This window comes from Epinephelus lanceolatus, chromosome 8 (assembly GCF_041903045.1).
Source record: "Epinephelus lanceolatus isolate andai-2023 chromosome 8, ASM4190304v1, whole genome shotgun sequence".
Taxonomy (NCBI): Eukaryota; Metazoa; Chordata; class Actinopteri; order Perciformes; family Serranidae; genus Epinephelus; species Epinephelus lanceolatus.
This window is the reverse complement of record NC_135741.1, coordinates 24,750,188-24,773,920: the sequence shown is the minus strand read 5'-3', so window position 1 is coordinate 24,773,920 and position 23,733 is coordinate 24,750,188. Positions and strand designations below refer to the sequence as shown.

General features: G+C 41.7%; 1 protein-coding gene across 3 annotated transcripts; it reads right to left on the bottom strand.

Annotated features, from left to right (window-relative positions):
* Positions 1-1,217: 1,217 nt before the first annotated feature.
* avpr2aa (arginine vasopressin receptor 2a, duplicate a) lies at positions 1,218-18,209 on the bottom strand. 3 transcript variants are annotated; one of them, XM_033630092.2, is made up of 7 exons: positions 17,840-18,209; positions 16,752-16,827; positions 9,136-9,521; positions 6,752-6,997; positions 6,371-6,517; positions 4,857-5,409; positions 1,218-3,583 (listed from the first exon to the last, which is right to left on the bottom strand). In XM_033630092.2, exons 3-7 carry the CDS (start codon positions 9,517-9,519, stop codon positions 3,381-3,383), a joined length of 1,533 nt encoding a protein of 510 aa, XP_033485983.1. In that variant the 5' UTR covers positions 9,520-9,521; positions 16,752-16,827; positions 17,840-18,209; the 3' UTR covers positions 1,218-3,380. The 3 variants fall into 3 exon arrangements, with proteins under 3 accessions (XP_033485983.1, XP_033485985.1, XP_033485984.1); XM_033630094.2 differs by having other exon boundaries at positions 1,218-3,580; XM_033630093.2 differs by having other exon boundaries at positions 17,907-18,209.
* Between the last annotated feature and the right edge of the window lie 5,524 nt (positions 18,210-23,733).

Below are 23,733 nucleotides of genomic sequence, written 5' to 3'. Positions count from 1 at the left end.
CCCTATTGGACAACTGTTAAAATTCATATTATGGCAAGAACCAATCAGCTAACTAAAGAAAAACGAGTGGCCATCATTACTTTAAGAAATGAAGGTCAGTCAGTCCGGAAAATTGCAAAAACTTTAAATGTGTCCCCAAGTGGAGTCGCAAAAACCATCAAGCGCTACAACGAAACTGGCACACATGAGGACCGACCCAGGAAAGGAAGACCAAGAGTCACCTCTGCTTCTGAGGATAAGTTCATCCGAGTCACCAGCCTCAGAAATCGCAAGTTAACAGCAGCTCAGATCAGAGACCAGATGAATGCCACACAGAGTTCTAGCAGCAGACCCATCTCTAGAACAACTGTTAAGAGGAGACTGCGCCAATCAGGCCTTCATGGTCAAATAGCTGCTAGGAAACCACTGCTAAGGAGAGGCAACAAGCAGAAGAGATTTGTTTGGGCCAAGAAACACAAGGAATGGACATTAGACCAGTGGAAATCTGTGCTTTGGTCTGATGAGTCCAAATTTGAGATCTTTGGTTCCAACCGCCGTGTCTTTGTGAGACGCAGAAAAGGTGAACGGATGGATTCCACATGCCTGGTTCCCACTGTGAAGCATGGAGGAGGAGGTGTGATGGTGTGGGGGTGTTTTGCTGGTGACACTGTTGGGGATTTATTCAAAATTGAAGGCACACTGAACCAGCATGGCTACCACAGCATCCTGCAGCGACATGCCATCCCATCCGGTTTGCGTTTAGTTGGACGATCATTTATTTTTCAACAGGACAATGACCCCAAACACACCTCCAGGCTGTGTAAGGGCTATTTGACCAAGAAGGAGAGTGATGGAGTGCTGCGGCAGATGACCTGGCCTCCACAGTCACTGGACCTGAATCCAATCGAGATGGTTTGGGGTGAGCTGGACCGCAGAGTGAAGGCAAAGGGGCCAACAAGTGCTAAACACCTCTGGGAACTCCTTCAAGACTGTTGGAAAACCATTTCAGGTGACTACCTCTTGAAGCTCATCGAGAGAATGCCAAGAGTGTGCAAAGCAGTAATCAGAGCAAAGGGCGGCTATTTTGAAGAAACTAGAATATAAAACATGTTTTCAGTTATTTCACCTTTTTTTGTTAAGTACATAACTCCACATGTGTTCATTCATAGTTTTGATGCCTTCAGTGAGAATCTACAATGTAAATAGTCATGAAAATAAAGAAAACGCATTGAATGAGAAGGTGTGTCCAAACTTTTGGCCTGTACTGTATATATATATATATATATATGTATATATGTGTGTGTGTGTGTGTGTGTGTGTATTTTCATTTATACAACAATAAATAAAAAGATAAAAGAATGCATGGCTCATGGTGTGGTATAACCAATGACTCCTGCTGTGGTGGAACAGTAGCTCTGTCTAAGAATAACATGGCTGACATCATTCAGAGATTAATCTAGTAAGGGAGGCCCCTCTGAAATTGTCTACTGATGTAACAGGCACTTGGTTTGACTGGGAGTATTTTCACTGTTGGTGCGCGGTTTGTCTTGAACTGCCGAACCGTCTACATGACATGCAGTAGTTTCTATTTGCAACTCATAGAGTGGTGCAGGAATGAGTCCCAAAATGCAGAAATGAGTTTTAGCACTCCCATTTCCCTTGTGTCAAAGTCAGTGGGGTTTTTTTTTTTTGGTTAGATGCCTGAAGTAAAGTCTGTGGTTAACGCAAGCTTAAAAGACTTTAACATTTTGTTCTGTGACATAAATACCCCATTTGTAAATTTTGGAGCCTTTATGTGTAACAAGTGAACACAGTTTCACAGCCTCGTGGTGGTGGTGATGTTAGGTCACGTAACTATGGTGTTGTTTATAGCACAATGTTGGCTTTTTACTTGTAGTGACTACATTTACACTTCAAAGTCATAAGAGTGGTTTTCATTTGTGAAGATTATCTTGCTGAACAAAACATGCAAGAACTATAAACTTTTGTTTGTGATAGAGCTTATTTTCTGCAATAATCCAAAATCCAATGCAAAAATCCCACTGGCTTTTTTCAAGGGAACCAGGGTGATGCTATCTTCTATATTGACCTACAGAAAAAACGTCACCCCTGCAGCACTCTATGTGTCGTATCTGTTGAAGCTTTGCAATGACTATTAAGACCTGAACTGACAGAGTTGAGCTTTAAAAAATCTTTGGTTTGACATCCCCTTGTTGTTTTCTGTTACACATTCAACATTCATCTTACACAAAAAGTAGTAATATATAATGTGCCTTACATTTTTAATAAATATACTTTACATTGTTCATCACTGTGCATGGAATGCTGTTTGTTTCCTTCCTGCATCTTCTGCATAATGTTCATTAAGGAGAGCATGACAGGAAGGTAATTTTATGTACCTCATATGTTGTGTTTGTACAAAACACAATCAGGTAATTGTGTCCCGGTTAGTTGCAGAAATTTGGATTGTTCATTTGTATTCTTCTAGGTTTAATCCCCCTTCTGTCACCTCTGGTTCTTTTGTGTGTGTGTGTATGTGTTTGTCTGTCTGCAGTAATCCACGCCATTCCAGTTCCTCGTGGGACAGTGTGTTGACTCTACCGCACTGCCCTCATGAGTGAATCTGCGTCCATCTTGCTAATCACTCTTTTTCCATGGAACTGGATTCCTTCTGAGCGAATATGAATTCAGCCTCAAGCATCCGCCTCTCATCCACTTTCTCTAATTCAACAACGTTTGTTCACATTATTAGATTTCTCCTGCAGCCTTCTCAGGGCTGTTCCTGCAGCTGTAACATCCATGTCATCCCCTGTCTGTTCTCAGTCCAGCAGCAGTCTCGCTCTCTCCCTCTCTGCCCGTATGTGTTTCTCTGTCTCTTTCCCTTCGCCTACTGCTTTGTTTTCTCTACACCCATAGCCCTGTCTGCTGCTTTGTACATTAGGCGTGCCGTAAGGCTATTAATGCAGTGATCCACCCCTTGCATTCCTGCTCCTCCACTCTGTCTGGGCAGGGAAAGAGTTTTTCTCGTATGAATCAATGCAAAGGGTCCTATCCACAGCTGAGGTGAAAATCTCTTTACTTTCAAGGCCATTTTGCATCACAGATGCTGTCACTGTATATTCCACAGTGCCCTCATCAAATGGTGTTGATATCCTCAATGACATCCTTCCCCTCTGCTGGGGTGGAGAGGACCGGTGATTACAGATAGAGGTCCTGTTGACAGTACAGCTGTCCTTTATTGTTGGAAACATCTGGTAGAGGTCAACATGCTCTGCTCTCAGGCTGCGACGCTGGAGGTGATGGTGGCAGAGTTATGTACAACGGCACGTCCTTGCAACGGGCCCACGTGCATCCGTGCATGTCTTTTTCAAATATGTCTGTATCTGTTTCATCAGTCTCTGTCAGTACAGGCTGTCCTTGGTGGTGGAGGTGTGTGTGGTGGTGGAGTCGTCAGGCAGGGAGCCCCTGCGGCCAGCTCGTGACCGACATTGCAGCAGGTTCTGCATCTCTCTGGACACGCTGCTGGAGAAAGCTGTGTAGATCCACGGGTTGGTGCACGAGTTCAGACTGGCCAGCAGCATCAGGATGGTGAAGGCCACGCCTGCTGAGGACACACACAAACACACACATTGTAAGACAAGTGTGCAATGAAAAAGCAGGGACAAGTTCATACACAAGCATTAAAATGTCTGTTTTCACATGAACAACTTGGGACAGTTGATCACAGTGTACATCACATTGTTTTCCTCTACATTATGAAACAAACAGAAATATGTACAACATCTATTCAGTTTGAATGTAAACTGGTCATGATTATTGTTTGTTATTTTACGTCCTTCAGGAGCTGTAAATATCCCAGAGGGACAAAAATCCTGCATACTTCCTTTTTCAGTTTTTCCCTGCTAATAATAAGTCTTTTACATAACAACTAAAAATGCCTATTTTACCACAGACACTTGAGGACAATAGATGTGGAAAACTGATTTTAGAATACAAAGCTGATAATAATCAGCTGTGTGTACGTGTGCGTGCATGTGTGTGTGCACGATTGTGTGCCGGGAACAGGGGCTGCCTGCCAGTGAGGACTCATTCATGTGTATGCGTACTTGTATCCTCACACTTTGTATATGCAAGTGAGCTTCTGTGTGTGTATTTATGTGTCTTGCTCTGTGTGCCTGCATGTGATTTGATTGATGTGTGTAAGCTGCTGGCACATATCATTGTTGATGAAATGTCAACATCTGGCCGTGTTGCAAAATCAGCAGGGGATATAAACAGGTTATTTACAGGCCTCTGATGTTTGTCTTTAGCTCCAGATCAGAGGACACGCACCCAGTCCATACTATCAGCCACAACCTCAGGCTACACTAACCTCACTTGCTTCATCACTGGCTGCCAGTAAGGACATCAACAGATGCTGTTTGTGTACCAAAATGTACAGAGGCCAGAGATGTCATCCAGGGGTTTCTGGTTGTGGGTCAAAACAAACACTGTTTTTGACCTTGTATTTCACTCACTGTTGCCACAGCTTAGCAGGAGCTAGGTATCCTTGGAATAATGAATGAGTACGCCGCCTCACTAAGAATGACAACAGCATTGATCAGAGGATGTTGTTGTTGTTGTTGTTGTTAACCAGACCCGATGGTTAAGCTTTTGTTTTTGGCTGCTTATAGTGCAAAACAGAAAGTCTATGCACATTTAGGGCAATTAAATGGATAAACTGGGCTAAGGAACATTAACCCACCTGGGAAAACAATTAAGGTGATTCACAGGTAATGAAAAGATGTCTGCTTTTGTTGCTTTGTGAGGTTTATTGCATGAATTGGTGAATGTTATCCACCTTCTTTTATCATGGATAAAGAATGTATGTGACTGACCTTGGTCTGGAGGGTTGGGGTCCCAGGCCGCCCAAAGCTGCACAATGAAGAAAGGTGACCAGCAGATAGTATAGACCAACACGATGACCAGAGTCATCCTCACCGTCTTGGACATGGCTTTAGTGATGCTTGGAGGCGGAGTGGCTGGAGGGGGAGGGGGGGCATAGTCAAGGGAGCAGCGTGGTGAGCCTGAGGCCAGCTCGTCATGGCAATCTGAGTTGTTCAGTGCACAGTGCTGCTGTGTAGGCAATGCTGTTGTCACATGTTCCCCACAGCAACTGTTGTACTGAATAGCTGTTGGTACGTAGTCGTAACACTCTTGGCTGCTATGGGTGTTACTGTGTGGATTGTTATTCACACCCTTTAAGAGCTGTCCCCCTCTGCCATCCCTGACCCCTCCTCCGGATGCCCGTCTCCCCCTCTCCCTGGCACGTTCGTCCACCTTCTTAAAACTGTGAAAGCGGAAGAAGATTTCGTTCTTCTTCAGCTCAGCCATCACCATCCTCTCTGACTTCAGGTAGATGTTATTGTGAATCTCTCGGAAGATTCTTATCTGAAAAATAACAAATTTCAAGAATTAGCAGTGAAACAAACCATTCCATCATTCGCAGACTGAAGTGCCCGAGGATTACGTTTTGTGACTGGCACGCGCCAGACTCAGATTCTTGTCTTTGCTCTTGTTTTTTCTTTCTGGCAATAACAGTGAGAGGAAACTTGAAACGAAAGAGAGAATGTGTGCTGGCCTTCACCATCAGCAATAAACCAATGTCGGACATTTTTATGTCATACTGCCACTCTTCCACTCCAATCAGAGAAGCTACTATAAAATTTTATTGCAGTAAAATGGTTCTTCACGCTCATTTGGGAAACTAAAACAATAATATGAAACTGAATAGTATTAATAAGTCATTCATACTTGTAGCTTTTTTAGTTTATTTTTACACTTTTAAAGGTTTGCTACTGCCAACCGTTGATCTTCTGCCACCTTTTACTTCTTTAAACAGCTTTATGAGGGCATGATTTAGACACTGCGGCTTTCATACTTCTGAAAAAAGTGTCGAAAGAAACCTTTCGATTTGAAATCCGATAATGAAAAAAGGTCAGGGATTCTATGTTTGGCTGAGATCTGGTACATTCCACTTCCTGGCGGGAGGTTCTCAGAGTGGGCACATTTTCTGAGCAGCCGTCTCAGCAGTGGTCCTTCAAGTGCTGTGTTAATTAGGGGAAATAGCTGGACCCTGGAAATATCTTTCCCTAAATAGAGCAGCAGGGCTGATGGGAGGCAGCCCAGAATGCCAGTCCACCATGGGATGCTACATAACACCAACCATGGTCCCCCATGGGTTATCAAACAATGCATGCCAAATGCACCCTAAATGAAAACAAAACAGAATTTCATTCATGCCACACGCTTCATTATCGGATAAGGTTGCCTTCAGTATGTAATCCTAGTCAATGGTGTTGTGTGTGGGCGGTGCAGAGATCGAGAGACGAGCCAGTACAACCTGTATTACCTGACAGATGGTAATGATGAGTGCGGGCAGGAGGAATACAGCCACGGTCATCCAGGTGACGTAGGCCTTCAGCCCCCACGGCTCAGCAAAGTGACCCCAGCACTCAAACTCTCCATGAGCCACTTCTGACCGAGAGAAGATGAACACCTGAAAGACCGAACACAAGTAGGGTGGTCAGCACACCCGCAGACATGACTGTCAGTTTCCTCCTCCATTAGCTGAACTGCAATGACCTCACCAAGCTAAAAATAGACCAATATCTTGAGTTCTACTGTAGCGATCAAGGTGTGCACACCTGCTGAGTTCTCATTTCCTATTTCACCATGTGTTTTTGTGTGTGTGTAAGGTTCTGTTTGTGTGTGTGTGTCCATCCCTTCCTACCTGCGGTATGCTGAGAACTAGCGCCAAGCCCCAGGCCACCATGACAGGGGTGTTCCAGCGGGACATCGCTCCCCCACGGTAGGCCTGCAAAGGGCAGCAGATGGCCTGGTGTCGGTCTACTGTCATGGCAACTATCATGTAGGAGGAAGCAAACATGCCCACAATCTGCAAGTACTTGATGGACCGGCAGAGAAAGTCAGGCCCCTGGAACTTTTCTGTGATGTCCCATATTAGCTGGGGAAGAACCTGGACAGATTAGAAAAGAAAGTTACTGATGTAAAAGTGGTTCCTGGAATAGTGGAGCAGTGTTTTTAGTTTGGCATTTAGAAATGTAGAAAAGAAACACTAAAGGACAAGTCTGGTAAGTTTGTACTGTATTTTTGTCTTACTGTTAAAAAAAACCCATGAAAAGACCAATAATGAATTGATTCCCAGTGTAGCCAAGTCTTCATGTAGCTTATCTCTCTGTGCCATATACTTTCATTATTGTCCAGAAACACACTAATGAGTCATACTGTTACACTGGGTGACATGGCACAGTAGTATATTTTGCCCACATACATCATCCTGCTGCTATAAACACTCCCTAGAGCAGAGGTGTCAAACTCATTGTGGTTTATGGCCCGCAACAGCCCAAATTGAGCTTAAGTAGGCTGGACCAGTGAAACCATTGCATAATAAGAAGAACATTGTGAAAATGTTTATCCATTTACAAAACAAATGATAAACAGCCCGCGATATCCTCAGAAAATGTGTGCAAATTCAACAGTATGTCTTTCCACATTCAGTCAGGCTACTTCTCACTTTCATTACATGTGCTATTTAAGTTCTCTCTGTCCATACAGTATTTAGAATTTTGTTTCACGAAAAAGATCTTCATGCCTTAAAATGGTTTAGATTAGAACTCTAACCTTCGCCTCATTTAGTATGCACCTGCACAGATGTGTGAATATGCAAATTAGTCAAGCTCCACAGCAATTGAGCGTAGCATCTCTCCTTCGCCTCAGCTCATCAAACACACAAACCTCTGCTTGTAAACAGTGATACATAACATGAGCCTTCAGCTTGACTACTACTGATCAAACAGCTCATAATGTGTTGCTGATCGTTAATTTGCATATCCTAGGATGGTGAAGGCATGACCTGCCCTACTTTCACTCCAATTAGCTAGTACTCATTGCCTTCGTTGGTTGGGTTGGTTAGGTTTAGGCGAGAGGAATGGGATTGGTTACGGTTAGGGTGAGAATGTCAGGGTAAGCCAGTCATAAGGTGGAGTAAACAAGAGTAGGGCGGGTCATGGCTTTGCTATCGTAGGAAACGCAAATTTGCCTCCTGATTGCCAGCTCTGACAAGTCGAAGTGAAAGTGAAACTTAACCTGCAAAATACCGATACATAGCTGCTGTTGGGAGAAGTCTGCTTTCTGGTCTGTCTGCCAGACAGGGATTTCTTGGTTAAGGTTAGGAAAAAACATAATGGTTTGGGTTAAAAATAATAAATATTCTGTCAGAAAAGGCAAACTTCTTCCATGAGCTACATAGCTACACCTGGCTTCTCCTCTGATAACCCATTGTTTTGCAATTTAACAAGATTGGTTCCTTCGGTTTGTGATGTCACAAACCCTGGAAGTCAGAATCCCCATTATTGACACTGTCACTGATACACTGCAGTTCTGAGGTGAAAATGCTCAGCTATGGTGCTGTAGCACATAAAATAACCAAGTGGGTTTTTAAACGTGTGTATGTTTTTTTTTTTAAGTTAAAGATTTACATGCTGAGCAGGAAGTAGTGGGTTTGGGGGCAAGAGTCACACAGTACTGAGAAGCGGTCTGACACATTGTTGGTCACTGGATTTGCTGACGATAAGACAAATATGGAACACCGAGACCTGTTGAATAGAGGCATGACCAGCTGAAATACCTTAAAGTTCAAAACAGGAGCACAGAGTTCAAAACCATTTATTCACCTCTTAAGAATAGGTTAACTTTTGTTGCCATAGTTTTTTAGTGTTGCTGAGCAATACGGGCAGCATACAACCCATCACATTAGTAGTATAAATCACAGTTATAAAGGCAGCAACACTATAAGTCCAATTAAGTTAAAGAGATATTTGCAATATGTGTCATCTTAAACAGATGTAACAACCTACTTAATGCTCACTAAAAGGCCAGATGTCCCTCTGAATTGCACAAGTCATAAATAATTCTGCTTAATGCAGCAAAGAGAAAAGCAGACAATTGCAACACTTTAAGGTCTGAGCCTTCATCTCTTTTTGAGATCACCAGAACAGAGGAGTCCTATATATATATATATATATATATATTTTAAAGATGAATGTATCAACAAAGTGACGAGGCCGTTGTATCTGGCATCTCTGTTGAACTGACCTGAAAGAGGGCCACCGCCAGGTCAGCCACACACAGGTTCACCATGAACACGTGCATTGGCGCATTGTGCTTCCTCCTCCTCAGCAGCACCCACAGCACAAAGCTGTTCCCCAGGGTGGTAAGAGCCAGCACCACCCCGAGCACTGCGATCTCTGCCCGGGCAAGGCCCAGGTCCCTCATCCTGGGCTGGGGCAGGGTGTGAGGCGTGGTGGTGGTACCATTCTCAGGGAAGATCCCGAAGAAGGACCCCCCGCTGTGAGAACTGTTCAGGGAGTTCAGTTCAGAGACAAACAAAGACGAGGAGGAGAAGTTGCTCTTTCCTGTGGCGACCAGAGAGGAGAGGGCCAACCCATCCCAGCCCGTTTCCACACTGATGCTTTCCATTCCTGAAAGATACACAAACCAAGTGTTAATCTGTGAAAGACCATAAAATCTGTTTTTGTTTCTGGGTTGTTTCAGGGGCAGCCTGCAAAAAATAGACCCCAGGAGTTTCACTAGCGCAGGGTCATATGACTGTTTGCGGCTGGGCGTTAACAATAAACATTTTTCATCAACAAACAATTTACTTGTTCTGTATAATCATAATTTCCATGTCATGTGTGACCCTTAATCTTGTCAGCTGAGTTTTCTTTTAAATTATCATTTCACTGGAAATCCAACCCAAAACACTTGGGCCTTTTATTTGAGATGAACAACAACATTATAAATAGCTTATTTTATGCAATTTTGGGAAATCTGAGTGGAAGTAATGAAATCCAGAGGCTGTAGCAATCATGCTGCTCATGTGAATATCGTTGTGTTTTTGGTGCTGTCTCCAATTTTTTAAATAAGTCCTCAGCGTATCTGTATCTCTCGAAGCTGCCCGCTCCATTTGACGCAAGTCCAGAATGGTTTATTTTCTTTTTCATATTTTCTCAAGGTTGATTTGACAGCTTTCTCCTCTATCCCACCACTCTTATTCTTTCACCTCATAATCGCTCTCATCCCATGCTTACCCCCATACATTCCTGCGTTCCCCTGTTTTTGTTCCCCCCCCATTCCTCTGTTTCTCTTCTCTCATACATCCAGCCATCCTTTTCTCTTACCCCTGTAACACTCTCTTTTAATCTTAATAAACTTTATGTTTGTTTTTCTTTGCTTATAAATAAATGTCTCATAAGAAAAGAAAGCTGATATGACAATTTAAGAAACGGTCATGGGATGCTGGGGGGAAGCCTTGGTCAAATAAACTGCATGAAGAAGAAAGTCTGGGAGAGAAAACGGAGGAAGATGAAAGAAGAGTGATGAAGGCAGAGTGGAGAAAGGGCAGGGAAAAAAGGTAAAAGAATAGAGTTGTGGAAAGAGGATGATAAGATAAGGGAAGAGGGTGTTGAATGTGCCTCTACAGAGAGCTATGGTCTGTTTCTTATCATAGAGTGTGTGTTGATTGACACCACGTTGATGTATTATTTTGACTGATGTGCAGGAGTGGTTAGGTATACAAATGTTACACTGAATGGGCGCTTGGAAACTTTCCACGTCTAAAAATAGGAGGCAAACAATAGTCATAGTATTGTGCAACTCGGCATGACTAACAAGACATTACAAGCTTGTTCCCACTACTCAACTGAGGCCTAATGCCCAATTTGCCCGTAATAGAGCACTCACTACTGGGTGTGTGAGATAACACAGCTGATATTGTCGGGCGTCACATGCTGGCTTGGCCGGAGGAATGTATTCAGATGAACGCATGACAAGCCAGGCCAGCTGGACCTCTCTACCCTTGCCTGAAGGTAGAGCCGTGAGAAGAAGAGAATCTGAGTGGCACCCTCTGAGTCAAACAAGGGCTCTTTGGGTTGAGTGACGCCCCACCGCCGCACCAGGCGACCACATCACTGCCATAAATGGTTAAACCGAGTCTAAGCCTGCACTGGTTTAGTGAGTTTTTCACATTCTGCTCAAATATTGTCCCTGTCTGAAGGTCGTTTGGATCAAAGCTGGTAATATTTTTTCTTATTATCTGTTTATTATTTTTTCCTTTTCAAGTTTTTTTTTTCATTAGGGGTTTAGACAATGGGGCCTTTTTTCATCAAGGAATCTCCTGGCCTCTCTTTGTCAGGACCTGAGGAGCCTTGTGCCCCTCTCTGTAATTACAGCATAATTCATGAGAGGATTCTTTGTGCTGCCGTAGTCCTTTATACCCACTATATAATCTCATTATGTATATTTGCCCATGTGACAAATTTCTGAAGTGAAGTCCCCTTTCTCAGGCATGCCTCGGTGAAGATAAGGTGTAATGACTTAGGGGGGAGGGAGAAATTAATCCACAGTATTACAGTGATGCTAGACTGATATCCCCAATTGAATTTGATAAGATGAAATAAAAGTATTAAAGGAGCAGTGTGTAGGATTTAGTGGCATCTAGTGGTGAGATAAAACGTCTCCCATGTGCCGTGTGTGAACTCCCGGTTAGAATTCCTTCAGTGTTCATTGCTCAGGAGATTTTTACGGGAGCCAAATTATCCACAGAGGTCTCGTCCTCTCCAAAACAAACAGATGAGGTGATTAAAACCGGTAAAAATGCTGAACAAAGCAGCTTCATGTTACCAATCAGCGTTTTAATGAACCCGTCTTGCCCAGGACCTTCAACTGTGTGCTCCCTTTTTTCGCCGATAAGTTAAGATCCAGACAGTCAGCAGGTTTTTTAGCAAAGCTGAGACATCCACAAAGGTCTCCTCTTCTCCAAAACAAAAAGACCCTGTGATTTAAACCAGTAAAAACACTTCAAAAAGCAGCTTCACGTTTAAAAATCATTGTTTTTTTTTTGTTTTTTTACGGTGGCTGATGTGAAAATGCAAAAATGCAATGACCCTATCTAGAGCCAGAGTTTGGTTTGTCCGATCTGGGCTACTCTGCAACATGGTAGACTCCATAAACAAGGACCTGCTCCCAATGTAAATATAAACGGATCCTTCTTAGGTAGCAAAAACACGATGATTCTTATTTCAAAGTGATTATACACTAAAGAAAACAGACTTATCATATTACATTCCATTTCTGCCGATATATCCGCCCAAACCCTTCACGCTGAACCTTACGGGAGCATGCTCAATGATGGCGTCAAGACTATGGGAAAGTGTGTGAGGCATTCTCTCCAGAACAGATTGATAAAGTCCTGTTCCACATCTAAGTCTTATTCTTATAAATTCTGAATGAGCCCCTGTTTTCCCAAACCCCTCAAGGACACAAAGTATTTTCTCCAAATATGCTCATGTCTCATTTGCATGCTTTGTGCATCCAAGAAATCAAGATGGATTGTCTTGAAATTGCTCAATGGCTCCACTACAGGAGACCCACGCATGGCTCAAAATTTCTGGCACTGATCTTTCCTTTCCTCAGAGGAAATTCCTTAAACTGAGGGTACATAGAGACAGTAAATACTGTCTGCAGATCTGTGCTGGATGCAGTTAATTCCTTTACATACCCTGTCTCTGAAAATGGATTCTGCTTTGCTCTCTCTTTAAAAACACAAGCACAGCGCAGCGTTCCCGTCTGTCTGATCGACTTACTGCAAGGCACAAATTATTCCATCGCTCTGTGCTGGACGGAGCAAAGACACTGCTTTTAGCAGTTAGTGCAGTGCGTCGCTTCCTCTCTTTACTTTAAAGCTTTCACTGTGATTAATGATGGAGTCAATTCCTCTCCTGCACTCCTCTCCAGAGGCAAACCTGTGTGCAACCATCCATTTTCGTGTCCTCTCCATACACCGCTTTTCCGCACCAAGGACTCAGTGCCTCAGGGGTGATAGTAACAGGTATTTAAAATGCCCCCAAAAACATTATAGCTACCAAGCATTCACATCTGTCAACATCCCAGTCCACTTTTCTCGCTGTTCACACATGTTTTGGTCATTCTCTTTGACAGCCTACGTCATGTTTCAGATATGCTGAGATTCAAATACTATCGGTTAATGTCAAAGTCCTCTTAAAGCATCTTGAAGTATGTAAAATACCAAATGCCTGAGAAACATTTCTAGGATGAGATCATCACTGCTGTGTTTCTTTGTCAAAATGACTTATTTGGCCATTTTGTCAATTTGACAGATGTTCAAAAAAGGGTAGTTTGGTCATAAATCTGATGTTATATAAGCACATGTGATGTTAAGATTGCGTGTTGACTCAGACTTACAGGATGTGTTGGTTTACAGCAACTAAAACAAATATGAACAAAAATGTTCCACGCAACAGAAAGGGTATGCTTAAAGGACAATAACAGTATGTTTGCATCTTATTCTTTATATATAGTTGCCATTTTTGTAGATTATTTGCAAATTCAAGTTATACAATATAAAGTTTTTTATTTATTTTATTTTATTTTATTTTTTTTGTATTTTTTGTGTTTTCCTGCAGGCCTAAACTACCCTTTGTTTTTTATTATTTTCTGTGCAATCTAAAAATGAATCAGCAGACTTTAAACTTGCATCATCCACTACACTTAAAAACTGGTCTGCATCAATATCTGTCAGTGTTGAATTATTGTAGTGTGATAATGCACTTGGAGCACAGATTGATTTGAAGTCTGCACTCCTTTGACAAAAACCAATGCAAACTGGATTGGCACTGTGAATGTTCACGTAACAATCATGTTTCTGGGGATGCTAATGGAGTTTCATATTGTGTGAAATGGATGACTGGAACGGTACACAAATTACATGCAAATTTTAACAACACAAAAGAAAGGTTTGCAAAACAGGCAGTTGTGATGTAAAGTGTGAGGAATTTGATGCAAATCCACTGCGACCCTAAAATCAAAACTACATATTTTTCCTCTTACCTGTAGTGCTATTTATCAGTCGAGATTATTTTGGTGTGAGTTGCCAAGTCTCCAACACTCACGTAGAGATGCCTGCCTTCTCTTGAATATATGGAACTAGATGGCCCTGGGCTTGTGGTGCTCAAAGTGCATGCCAACAAAATATACATATATATGGGAACTATTTTCTTGCTACTAAACTACACCCGTCAATCATGCCACCACACACAGAAGGAAGTGTGCATCTACTGCTAGCTCACCTAGCACCACCGAGCTAGCTAAAGTTACAGCTTAGCTGAAGAGGACACCATAATGTTGACATCTTGCACTGTTACGAGTACGAGCCTCTCATCCATGAGTAGATACACACTTTCTTCTGCTCCATGATACAGGTGGCCGGTAGAGTTTGGTAGAAATAGAATAGTTTCTACATAAAACTGTTCTCAACAAGGTCTGTGGATTATTTTGAGTAATCGGGTCATGATTTCTGGAATGAGACACTGCTGCTGAATTTTTCAAAGATATATTTTTGTGCTTTGAGCACCACAAGCTGATCGAGTTCCTGAGAAGTGAGAGGACAAATTATGTGTTTTTGATTTGGGTGTTTAGTGTTGTACTCATGGTCAAATCAGATAAACACCCTCTCTTACATGACCTGAGCACTTTATTTGCATTTAACGACACTGACAGCTGTGAATCTAACCTGTTTGGCAGATTTAAAGCTAATCAGTAGCTGACGTGAAATGGTTGTGACATCAGTGGCAGACAGGCAAACAGGTACTTATTAGCACTGTGTGCAATAATCCAAACATAATGAAAGATCCATTACTGCCCCTCCTGTCTTGTGTCTGCATGTCAGTCCCTTGATTAGTTCCCTTTGACCACATTTGACTCAACCTGATTAATGAGGACTTCTCTCTGTCCTCATTAGCAACCCGGTGTGTACTCACACAACCTGTTGCTAATTTCCCCCTCCAATCTTCTCTTCTTCCTCTTTTTTATTTCCTCCCCTCACTTGTTAATTTCCTTTTTTTCCCCACGTCCTTTCACCTGTTCTCCGTCTGTCCTAATGAATCCACCACCTCCTGTCATTGAGGATCAGAACTGCAGAGGAAACTGTGTCTGATGTGCTTGTTATTTCTGTTTGATTTTAATTATCACCCTCATTAATAGACATTGGCAGCGGGATTAAAATGGCCTGGCCCGATCTGCATAAATAGACTGAAAATAAACATATGCATCACACATTAGATCACACCGTGTGATATACTTAAGCGTTGGTATTCTGCTTTTATCGGTGTGGCTGGAGACTTTATTTACATACTGGTCAATAGATCCTTACACAATAAAGGTCTGGGTGAGTCATGTGGTGCCACAGGCTGGGCTGCGCAGCATTTCATCTGCATGATAAAGCAGATATCATCACACTCTCCTCTTAAAGACCCTCATATCAGTAAATGAGTTCCCCATTGGCACTCTCATATGCAGCATATATACTCCCCATCTGAATGGGTCGATTCAGTGACAGGTGGGCGCTCTGTATATATTTATGCATTTCAATTTGTGGGGGCATCAGCTGTCCTCATTAATTCAGAGCTCTGTGACCATGATTTATTCCTCCCTTTCAGTGTATGTAACTAGCCTCCGGACACCAGACTGCAGCCCATGTGAGAAATAAAAGCAAACACTTTGTTCTTTTACTGTCTTGCCCAAACAACCCATTAAATGTTAATCATGAGGGGCCACACCTCATTGCACATGCTGATATAACCATTACCTGCCAACATTTCAGCCGTATGTGCCGCTGTTGTACTTGAGATTTGTGCTCACAAACATCGCTATGAGTTTATTTCCATAATACACCAGCCAGTGGACACAACTCTCCAGGTCTGGTGTTGAAGAAGGTCCAACTTCCCCTTATCAGCACTGATAAAGCCTGCGCATAAGACCACTGACTGTTGCTCCTGTTATGTATCATTAACCAGCACACTGCCAACAAGCATGTGACCTAAACAAAAACAGGGCCTTTTTTCATGTCACATAGCTGTTATAAAATTCACAGTATTCCCCATGAAGAATGGAAACTGGGCCGCAGTGTTACCACAGCAGCTAAAACAGGCCGGGGAATGTGTAGCAGATATGGTCAGCTCCGTGCCACACGATGAAATGTTTCCCTGTTAGAGACCAAACTAAATTGACCATGAAAATAACAGTAATGATGATGATGATGATTTTTCCTGATGGGGGCCACAATCAAGGAAGTCATTTTGTGCATAATATAGATTGTGCCAAACACAAACACAGGAAAAGTGTAATAGAAAACAATTTTAAAGCACTCGAGTTGACACAAACAGCTTCCTGTTCTCATTCACAAAAAATGATGATGATCTTGCCAAACAGTGGTTTGTTGATCCAACTGACAAGCTGAAGGGATTTCTTTAATTGTCTAATTGCTATGACACTAGTGTAAACTGACAACACAATCTCCAGCGATGGGAGAGATACGGGCTCTCACTGAGAATGAAAGCTTCACTGTGAGGAAACATTTCAAATTTCTGTCTGTATGTAAAGTCATTAGTTGTGTACACAAATCAAGTCAGGCTATAAAGCAATTAACTTTGAAGTGCAGACTTGTGTTCACCATAAACACACAGCTGCTGTGGGACCACAAATCTTCTTTTAATCATCTAAAGACCTTTGATTTTAAAATACGGGTAGGACACACTCACACACGCACAAAGACACAGACACACGCACAAAGACACAGACACACACATTAAAGAAGAGCATCCAAGGTGAGTATATACGCCTCAGTCACTACTCACCTTGTTGTCAGTGCATGGTAAGCTTTCTCACGCGTGTCCTTTTCTCTTGGTGTGTGTTATGCTCTCGTCTTGTTGGCTGTGGGATGAAGCATTAAGAGCCGTCACCATTACAGTCCATTAACATTACATGCAAGAGCAAATCACATAAAAAAACCCTGACAATTTCCCTTGAGCTTTTTTAATCCACAGAAAAACTTAGAGGACCACACACATTTTTGAATTAGGCTGTCATAAAATATTTAAATATATAATAATATATAAATATATTATAAATAATTAATATATTTAAAATATTATTACAAGCATACTGGACATATGTTAACATTTATTAAATGTGTTGAAATCAGGACTGAGAAGAAAGTTAAAAACAAACTGTGACTGTCATTACTTCATCAGAAGTTTTATGTATAGTGTGTATATTTTTTTGTCAAATCAGCCTGAGTGATCATTTGAAATAAGCAGATAACAACATTCTGAAAATGAAGGTGTAAAACTCATAACTAATGTATATGTTTGCATTTTAGACCTATGTATAATCAATACATTAAATTGCTTCAGTCATAGGTGCACTTTCCAAAATAGATGTCCTGTTGTGGTACTGTTTCTAGATTTGTTCTCCTCTTGTCTTTTAATATTAATTATTAAATAAATGACACACATTGTCCTTCTTTTTAAAATATTTTTTAGGAAAACCTACTACTGTTATGTTAAGAGTACAAATGTTTTAGTAATCATAAGAAAAAGATTCACGACACTGATGGTGACAAGTTGGAAATGTAATGTGAAATAAAAGTCAAAGTCATTTTTTAAAAGGCTGAATACAGAGCCTGAGTGTCACACTTGTGTCTCGTGTGGACATGAGTTCCTGTAGATGTACATAGAGATGACCTAGACTGATCAGTAAACAAATCCATTCCCACGCAGTGTGAACAAGTTTAAGTTCCAATAGACTCCCAGGCTGCAGTGTTGTAAGTCAATGGAGGAGAATTATTGAAGGATTTTAATTAGTATTTGTAGTGTAAATATCCCTATCAAAATCAGTATGAAAAATCAATCAGTCACCACAGAGTAAATAAAAACGCACTTACTTGTGATCCACTTGATACAGCTGTGTTACAAGAGGCAAGAGAGTTCCCCCCCAAAATATTCACTCACATCTTCAGTGCTGTCAGTCCAAGTCCCTCCGCTCAGCCTGCTATCAGCTGGCTCCTGAATGAACGCGTCCTCATTAAAGCCAGGTAGTTTTTTTTTATTTTCTGTCAGTGTGACAAACAATTTCTGCAAGCTCTGTGCAGGTCCTTTGTGTGCCTCCTGACCGTATTGTCCGCGCTGTGTTGTTGGAGTTCACAAGTGTATGGCAGAGTAATCCATTTGATAGCCATGGGTGTCCCGGCTCCTTGCGCGTCACGATATGCGCTCGCAATGTGCTGTGCCTCCAGCAACACCAGCAGAAATGAATCTGAGCCCCGTCTGCTCTTACCTCCCCCTCCCTCCCCTGCTATCCCCTCCTCCTGGGTCAACCCGCCTGTCCTCTAGGACTGAGGGTGGAGCATGGAGCCAGGAGTGGAGGGAGGGTGATATACATACCTATGAAGTGTATATGAGAAGGAGAGAGGGACAGTGTGTGTGTGTGTGTGTGTGTGTGTGTGTGTGTGTGTGAGAGAGAGAGAGAGAAAGACAGAGAGAAAGTGAGAAGTAGGTGGACAGTGAGACAAGGTACTAGGTGTATCTGCATGTGCACATGGTGTATCTGTGTGTGCATATATATGTGCAAACCTGTTTTCAAGTTAATGTGTGTGTGTGTGTGTGTGTGTGTGTGTGTGTGTGCCAGAGAAGCACCTCCTCTCATTGTAATGATTTATGCCTGATGTGAGTCATTGACACACATGCCACTCATGGTTTTATTCAAAGCTTTTCCTGTTGTGCTCTCTCATCTGCTATCTCCTTTGTTGATGGTGGACAAGGGCCGGTGCACTTCACCTATCCAGGAATGCCGATCAGCTGAGTCAGCCAGGTCACACCCTTGGTGTACACACTGCAGTAAAGGTTGGTGCAAAGAAAAAAACATGGCTGTCTCTTAGTTTTAATGTCAAGGCTCTTTCTCTCTCACACACACACGTGATGGTAGGAAATAGACTTGGCATGCACGCGCACACACAGGTGTAAACAATGAGTGAATTCATAAATTCAAACACTCTCACACACAAACTTCAAACACGTGCAGACACAAAGGTCCAAGCAAACAGGCAAATGCTGGCGATGGATCCACATTTATTTTGACAACTAAATTGCAGCTTCCTCTTACTTTTTCCTCTAAAAGCTGCAAGGAAACTGTAGTTCATTGACATTTTATGAGTCTTATATCATCCAGTGGCCCCCCAGCAACACACACAGACACCATGCTATATGCACGGGGCACTCTGTCTGTCTAGCCCAAAGCCATTGATCCTTATCCAGCAGAGACTGGATTGTCCCATGATGTCAGAAAACCTGGCGGTCTTCCTTCAGCACTGCCGCCAGGTTCACATCAGATGTCTCCCTCAGTCGAACCACTCTGTCCTGCCACTGAGGAGGTGGGACTGTGAGCTCCCTGAGAATCACTCTAATATGATTACCCTGGCTCCTCTGGTCTTAGAGGACGTTTTGTCACAAAGACGGTAAAGCACCAAAGTGTCTCCAAAATCCACTTTGTTCATTTAACAGCCACACATGACAACTGATGAAGCTGAGCGGCGTCAAAGAGAAAAGGCATCAGCTGGAAAACGAATGTGTGACAGAGAGATAATGTGTGGTTTGCTCAGAGTTTTAAGGTTAGGAAAATAACATCACAGGGAACCTGTAAGAAATATCACACATCAAGCCACATTATATTACTGTTATCTATCATCAGGTAAAGCACATCTTGCACATCATGTTCAGTCGCAGAGCAGCCCTAAAGTTTAAAAGGAATGTTGAGACCTTTAAATATCTCAATCTATGACAACCTTTCCCTCTGAGATTTCTGGCTGGACATTCTCCCACATGTTGGGGCTTATTTCCAGCCCCTAGTATTGTGCCAGAAATAAAAAAATGACAGCTGTTTTCCTCTGAGAGGGAGTCTCTTCTGCAAAGGCTTTTTAATGACTCTTCTCGGGGACCTCTTTATTCGAACAGAGGTGTTGACAATCGTGAAAATTCTTGCATTGAGCGTGCATGAATCTGCCATGTGGTCAGTCAGCTCCTCTGCCTGGACAGGAGAAAGATGAAGACAGTCCTGGAATACACTGGACCGACTCCAAAAGCAGTCATTCAATCAAGTTCACTTTTCAGTCCAAAGTGTTTGGCTTCATCTCCGACTCTGTCAGAGACCACAAACATGGCTACCATCAACCTCCGCGCAGAGAGATGAGGCTTAACTAAATGTTCACTCGGGAGGATGAAAAGTCCAACAGAGACATTTGTCTTCCTGTGGGACAGCCTGAATTAGGCCATGCCTTAGGTTAAAAAGTGCACAGAGCACAGAACAACACCTGGTCTGTCAAAGTTGGCATTGGAAAGTTAAGAAGCATCTGAGGCAATCATTAACTGTCGTCCGACCCATGAATAACAGAGACAGATGAAGAATTTGAGATTCATCTTGCGTGGATCCATTATAACCAGGAAAAGACACTGTGGGACATTACTCTGCCAATGAAGTGCAATTTTATTTCTATCTAAGGCCCTATTATTGTGAATATTCTCAGAGCCCTTTTCCATGAGATGCTATGAGCATGAATCATCTTTCCAAACCTGTCACTAAAAATTAAAAATACACATCCCACCTTTATTTTGGGCACTGAGGTTAAGGCTGATATACAGAGCAACATAGGTGAAAAGGTGAGTCATTTTATTGAAAGGAATACTTCAACCACAAACTATCAGTTGTAAATCAATTACCCACTCTGTGTTTCAATGAATTTATGAAAAAAAAAAAAAGTTTTTCTCACATGCCTCCACGGGGAACATAGAATCCAAAAAAATCTTGATAACTGCAGAAATAGGGGAGCATTAGCAGTTTAACAACAGCAAAACTATATCAAAACATGCGTTTACAAACTGTCACACAGCTCCTGTAGTATTATCCTTGTCTCATTTATCCAGTCGTATGTTCAGTACTTCCCAAACACATACATTTTTGCTAACGTTACTATTTAAAACACTTAAAGAGTGCAGGTGTGCTACATGCGCATGTGTAAGACTGCACATGTGGATGTGTTTAATGAGGTTTTAGCCAAAATGCATGTGTTTGGGATGTACTAAGAATTTGACTGGATAAATGAGACTTGGATTGTGCTGCACGAGTTGTGTGAGAGTTTGTAAACAGATGTTTTGGTGTTGTTAAACATGCTCCCCTGTGACTTCAACTCATCAAGCATTTTCTCCATTTTAAGATTCTTTGATCACCGTGGAGGTATGGGGGAAAACCATTAAGTTCAATGTTAACATGGGGTGAGTAATGATCATTTGGGAGGTGAAGTATTCCTTTAAATAAGTGTTTTATTTTTCACCTGTGTTGCTCTCTGTAAGAGCCTTACCATCAATGCTCAAAATAAAGGTGTGACATATATTTTTAATAGTTAGTGACAGGTTTGCAAATGGTTGAGTAATTTACATACAATTGATAACTTGGGTGTATATTCCATTAAGTAACTGAAGCTATACCACATCAAAAAAGTACTACATTTATAAGGTTGCTTCATCTGAATCCCACACAGTTTCAGTTTTATTTGATGTTTTAACAATCCCATCCTCTGCCTCCAGCACAGTGCAATGAAAGTGAATGGAATTTTGATTGTGGTATACGCATGACTAACAAAAAAAAAAAAAAAAAAAAAAAAAGTCAAAGTGTGTTTGCTGTTGATGAAAAAAAACAGCCCATTTCCAATGCTGTGAGTATCACCAATAGAATTCCATCCACCTCTATTATATTGAGGTGACAGCAAGAATCTCAAGAGACGAATGTCTCAAACACCTGGTCAAATAAAACTGAAACTAACTGCGTGGCTGAATACCACCAGAGATAAGTGATAAATCTGCCTTTTTGTAATTTATGTGAAGCCATCATTGTGTGTATGAGGCCTGCATTGAATGTAGTCGCTGTACCGTACAGGTGTGTCTGCTGCAGTAAGATGTATTTTAAGGGGTACTCCACCCATTTTACACATCTGTAAAGTCTGTCAACAGTTCATAAGGGAGTTCTACTGCATACACAGGTGGAGCCGGTATTCAGATCCTTTACTTGAGTAGAAGTATTTATTACCACACTGTAGAAATATTCTGTTATAAGTCAAAGCCCAGCATTGAAAATGTTATTTAAGTAAATTAAGGCATAACCCTGTACTATTAAAAAAAATATATTCACTATCAAAAGTAAAAGTACTCAGTGCAGAAAGATTTAGATCTATTTAATGAATCAGAAATACTTCAAAGAAAAAGAAGCAAGTCCTAATTTTTAAGTAGCTTGAACTATGAAATGTGTTTGCATGAAAAAAAAAACTTCAACAATTACAAAAATAATTTCCAATTAATTTTCTAATCATTCAACTAATTGTTTCAGCTGCAAAATCTCAATTTCTAAGTATTTTAATTCAAGTTATCAAATGATTGTAGTGGAGTACAAAGTAAAATATTTCCCTCTAGTGTAGTGGAGTAGAAATAGAAAGTGACATAAGATTAAAACTCAAATTTGTACTTAAGTACAGTTCCATCTTTAAGTTACATCCCACCGAGTGCATGAAGAAAAAAAAAGTTGCATAAAGCTCTTCTTATGACATAATGAAATATTTTGCTTGACACCAAATCAATTTTATGAAGTTAATACAGCTGTGAGATCGATAAAGTAGGATTTATAAATGAGGCACTTTGGCAGGATCCGATGCTATTGTTGGGATCGGGTTTGTGGTCTTTGAGCTAAGAGCGCACGGGCTACAAGAGCTCTGTAAACAAAACTCCTGCTGTTCGAAAGTGCAGACGCTATGAGTATCTGTTTACTTTATGTTCATTGCAAAAGACAGATTGTCCATGACATAATCTGTTTATGAAAATTCAAAGCATTAAGCGTGGAGTGCTGAATTAATTTATCATATCATAGCCAGCTCTGCACATGGTCACAGTGTGATAGCCATAACCACTTTTCATAAACGAATGCGGCCATTATCTCCATGTGCTTTGTCATTCTAATAGCTGTGGAAGACACAGACGAATAAGCTGAATGGCAGACCCGTGACTCTCGCTGCCAAGTTGGATGTTAATGGAAGCTTTTGAAGAAAGATCTGATCCACTGGCCTTCACGGATACAGATGGATCACACATGGATGCAGAACTGATGCGAGGAAAGAATTTTCACCAACATTACTGTATGAACACGATCCAAATCTTTGGACAGCTAGAATAAATTGTATATTTTGTGTGCATCTATACGTGGGAGAAGAGGAGAGATAAGTGGTCGGACAGGAACAAAAGCATGGAGGCTGCATGTGTGCGTGTGGAATGTCATGTTCTGAGTCAGTCAGGAGGGTTGGGATCCGTCCCGCTCCAGGCATTTTAAACGGATTAATGAATACTGACTTCATGAACTCTGTCTATTTTTGATTCTTTGTTTATTTGCTCTGGATACGCCATCTGTCAAACACCCTGACCTTTAAAAAACTCAAACTGTTTCTGAAACACAAAGCATTGTGAACATCTTTTTTCATGTGACCAAAGAATCACATGACTAGTGTAACGTGTGAAGTTCAGATAGAGGGCAGGAAGTGATAAATCCCTATACTGTGTAAATTTAGAGGAAGGTGACTACATTAAAAGGGGTGGATGAACCTGCAGGAAGAACACATTCTCACTCCGACTTCTTCACATATTGACGTTTTGGTCATGGACTTTCCATGTCCACATACGATGTGCAAGGTACCCTGGGTCACTTTCTAAATAAATGCACCACGTCGGTATAACACAGCGAATTGATGGT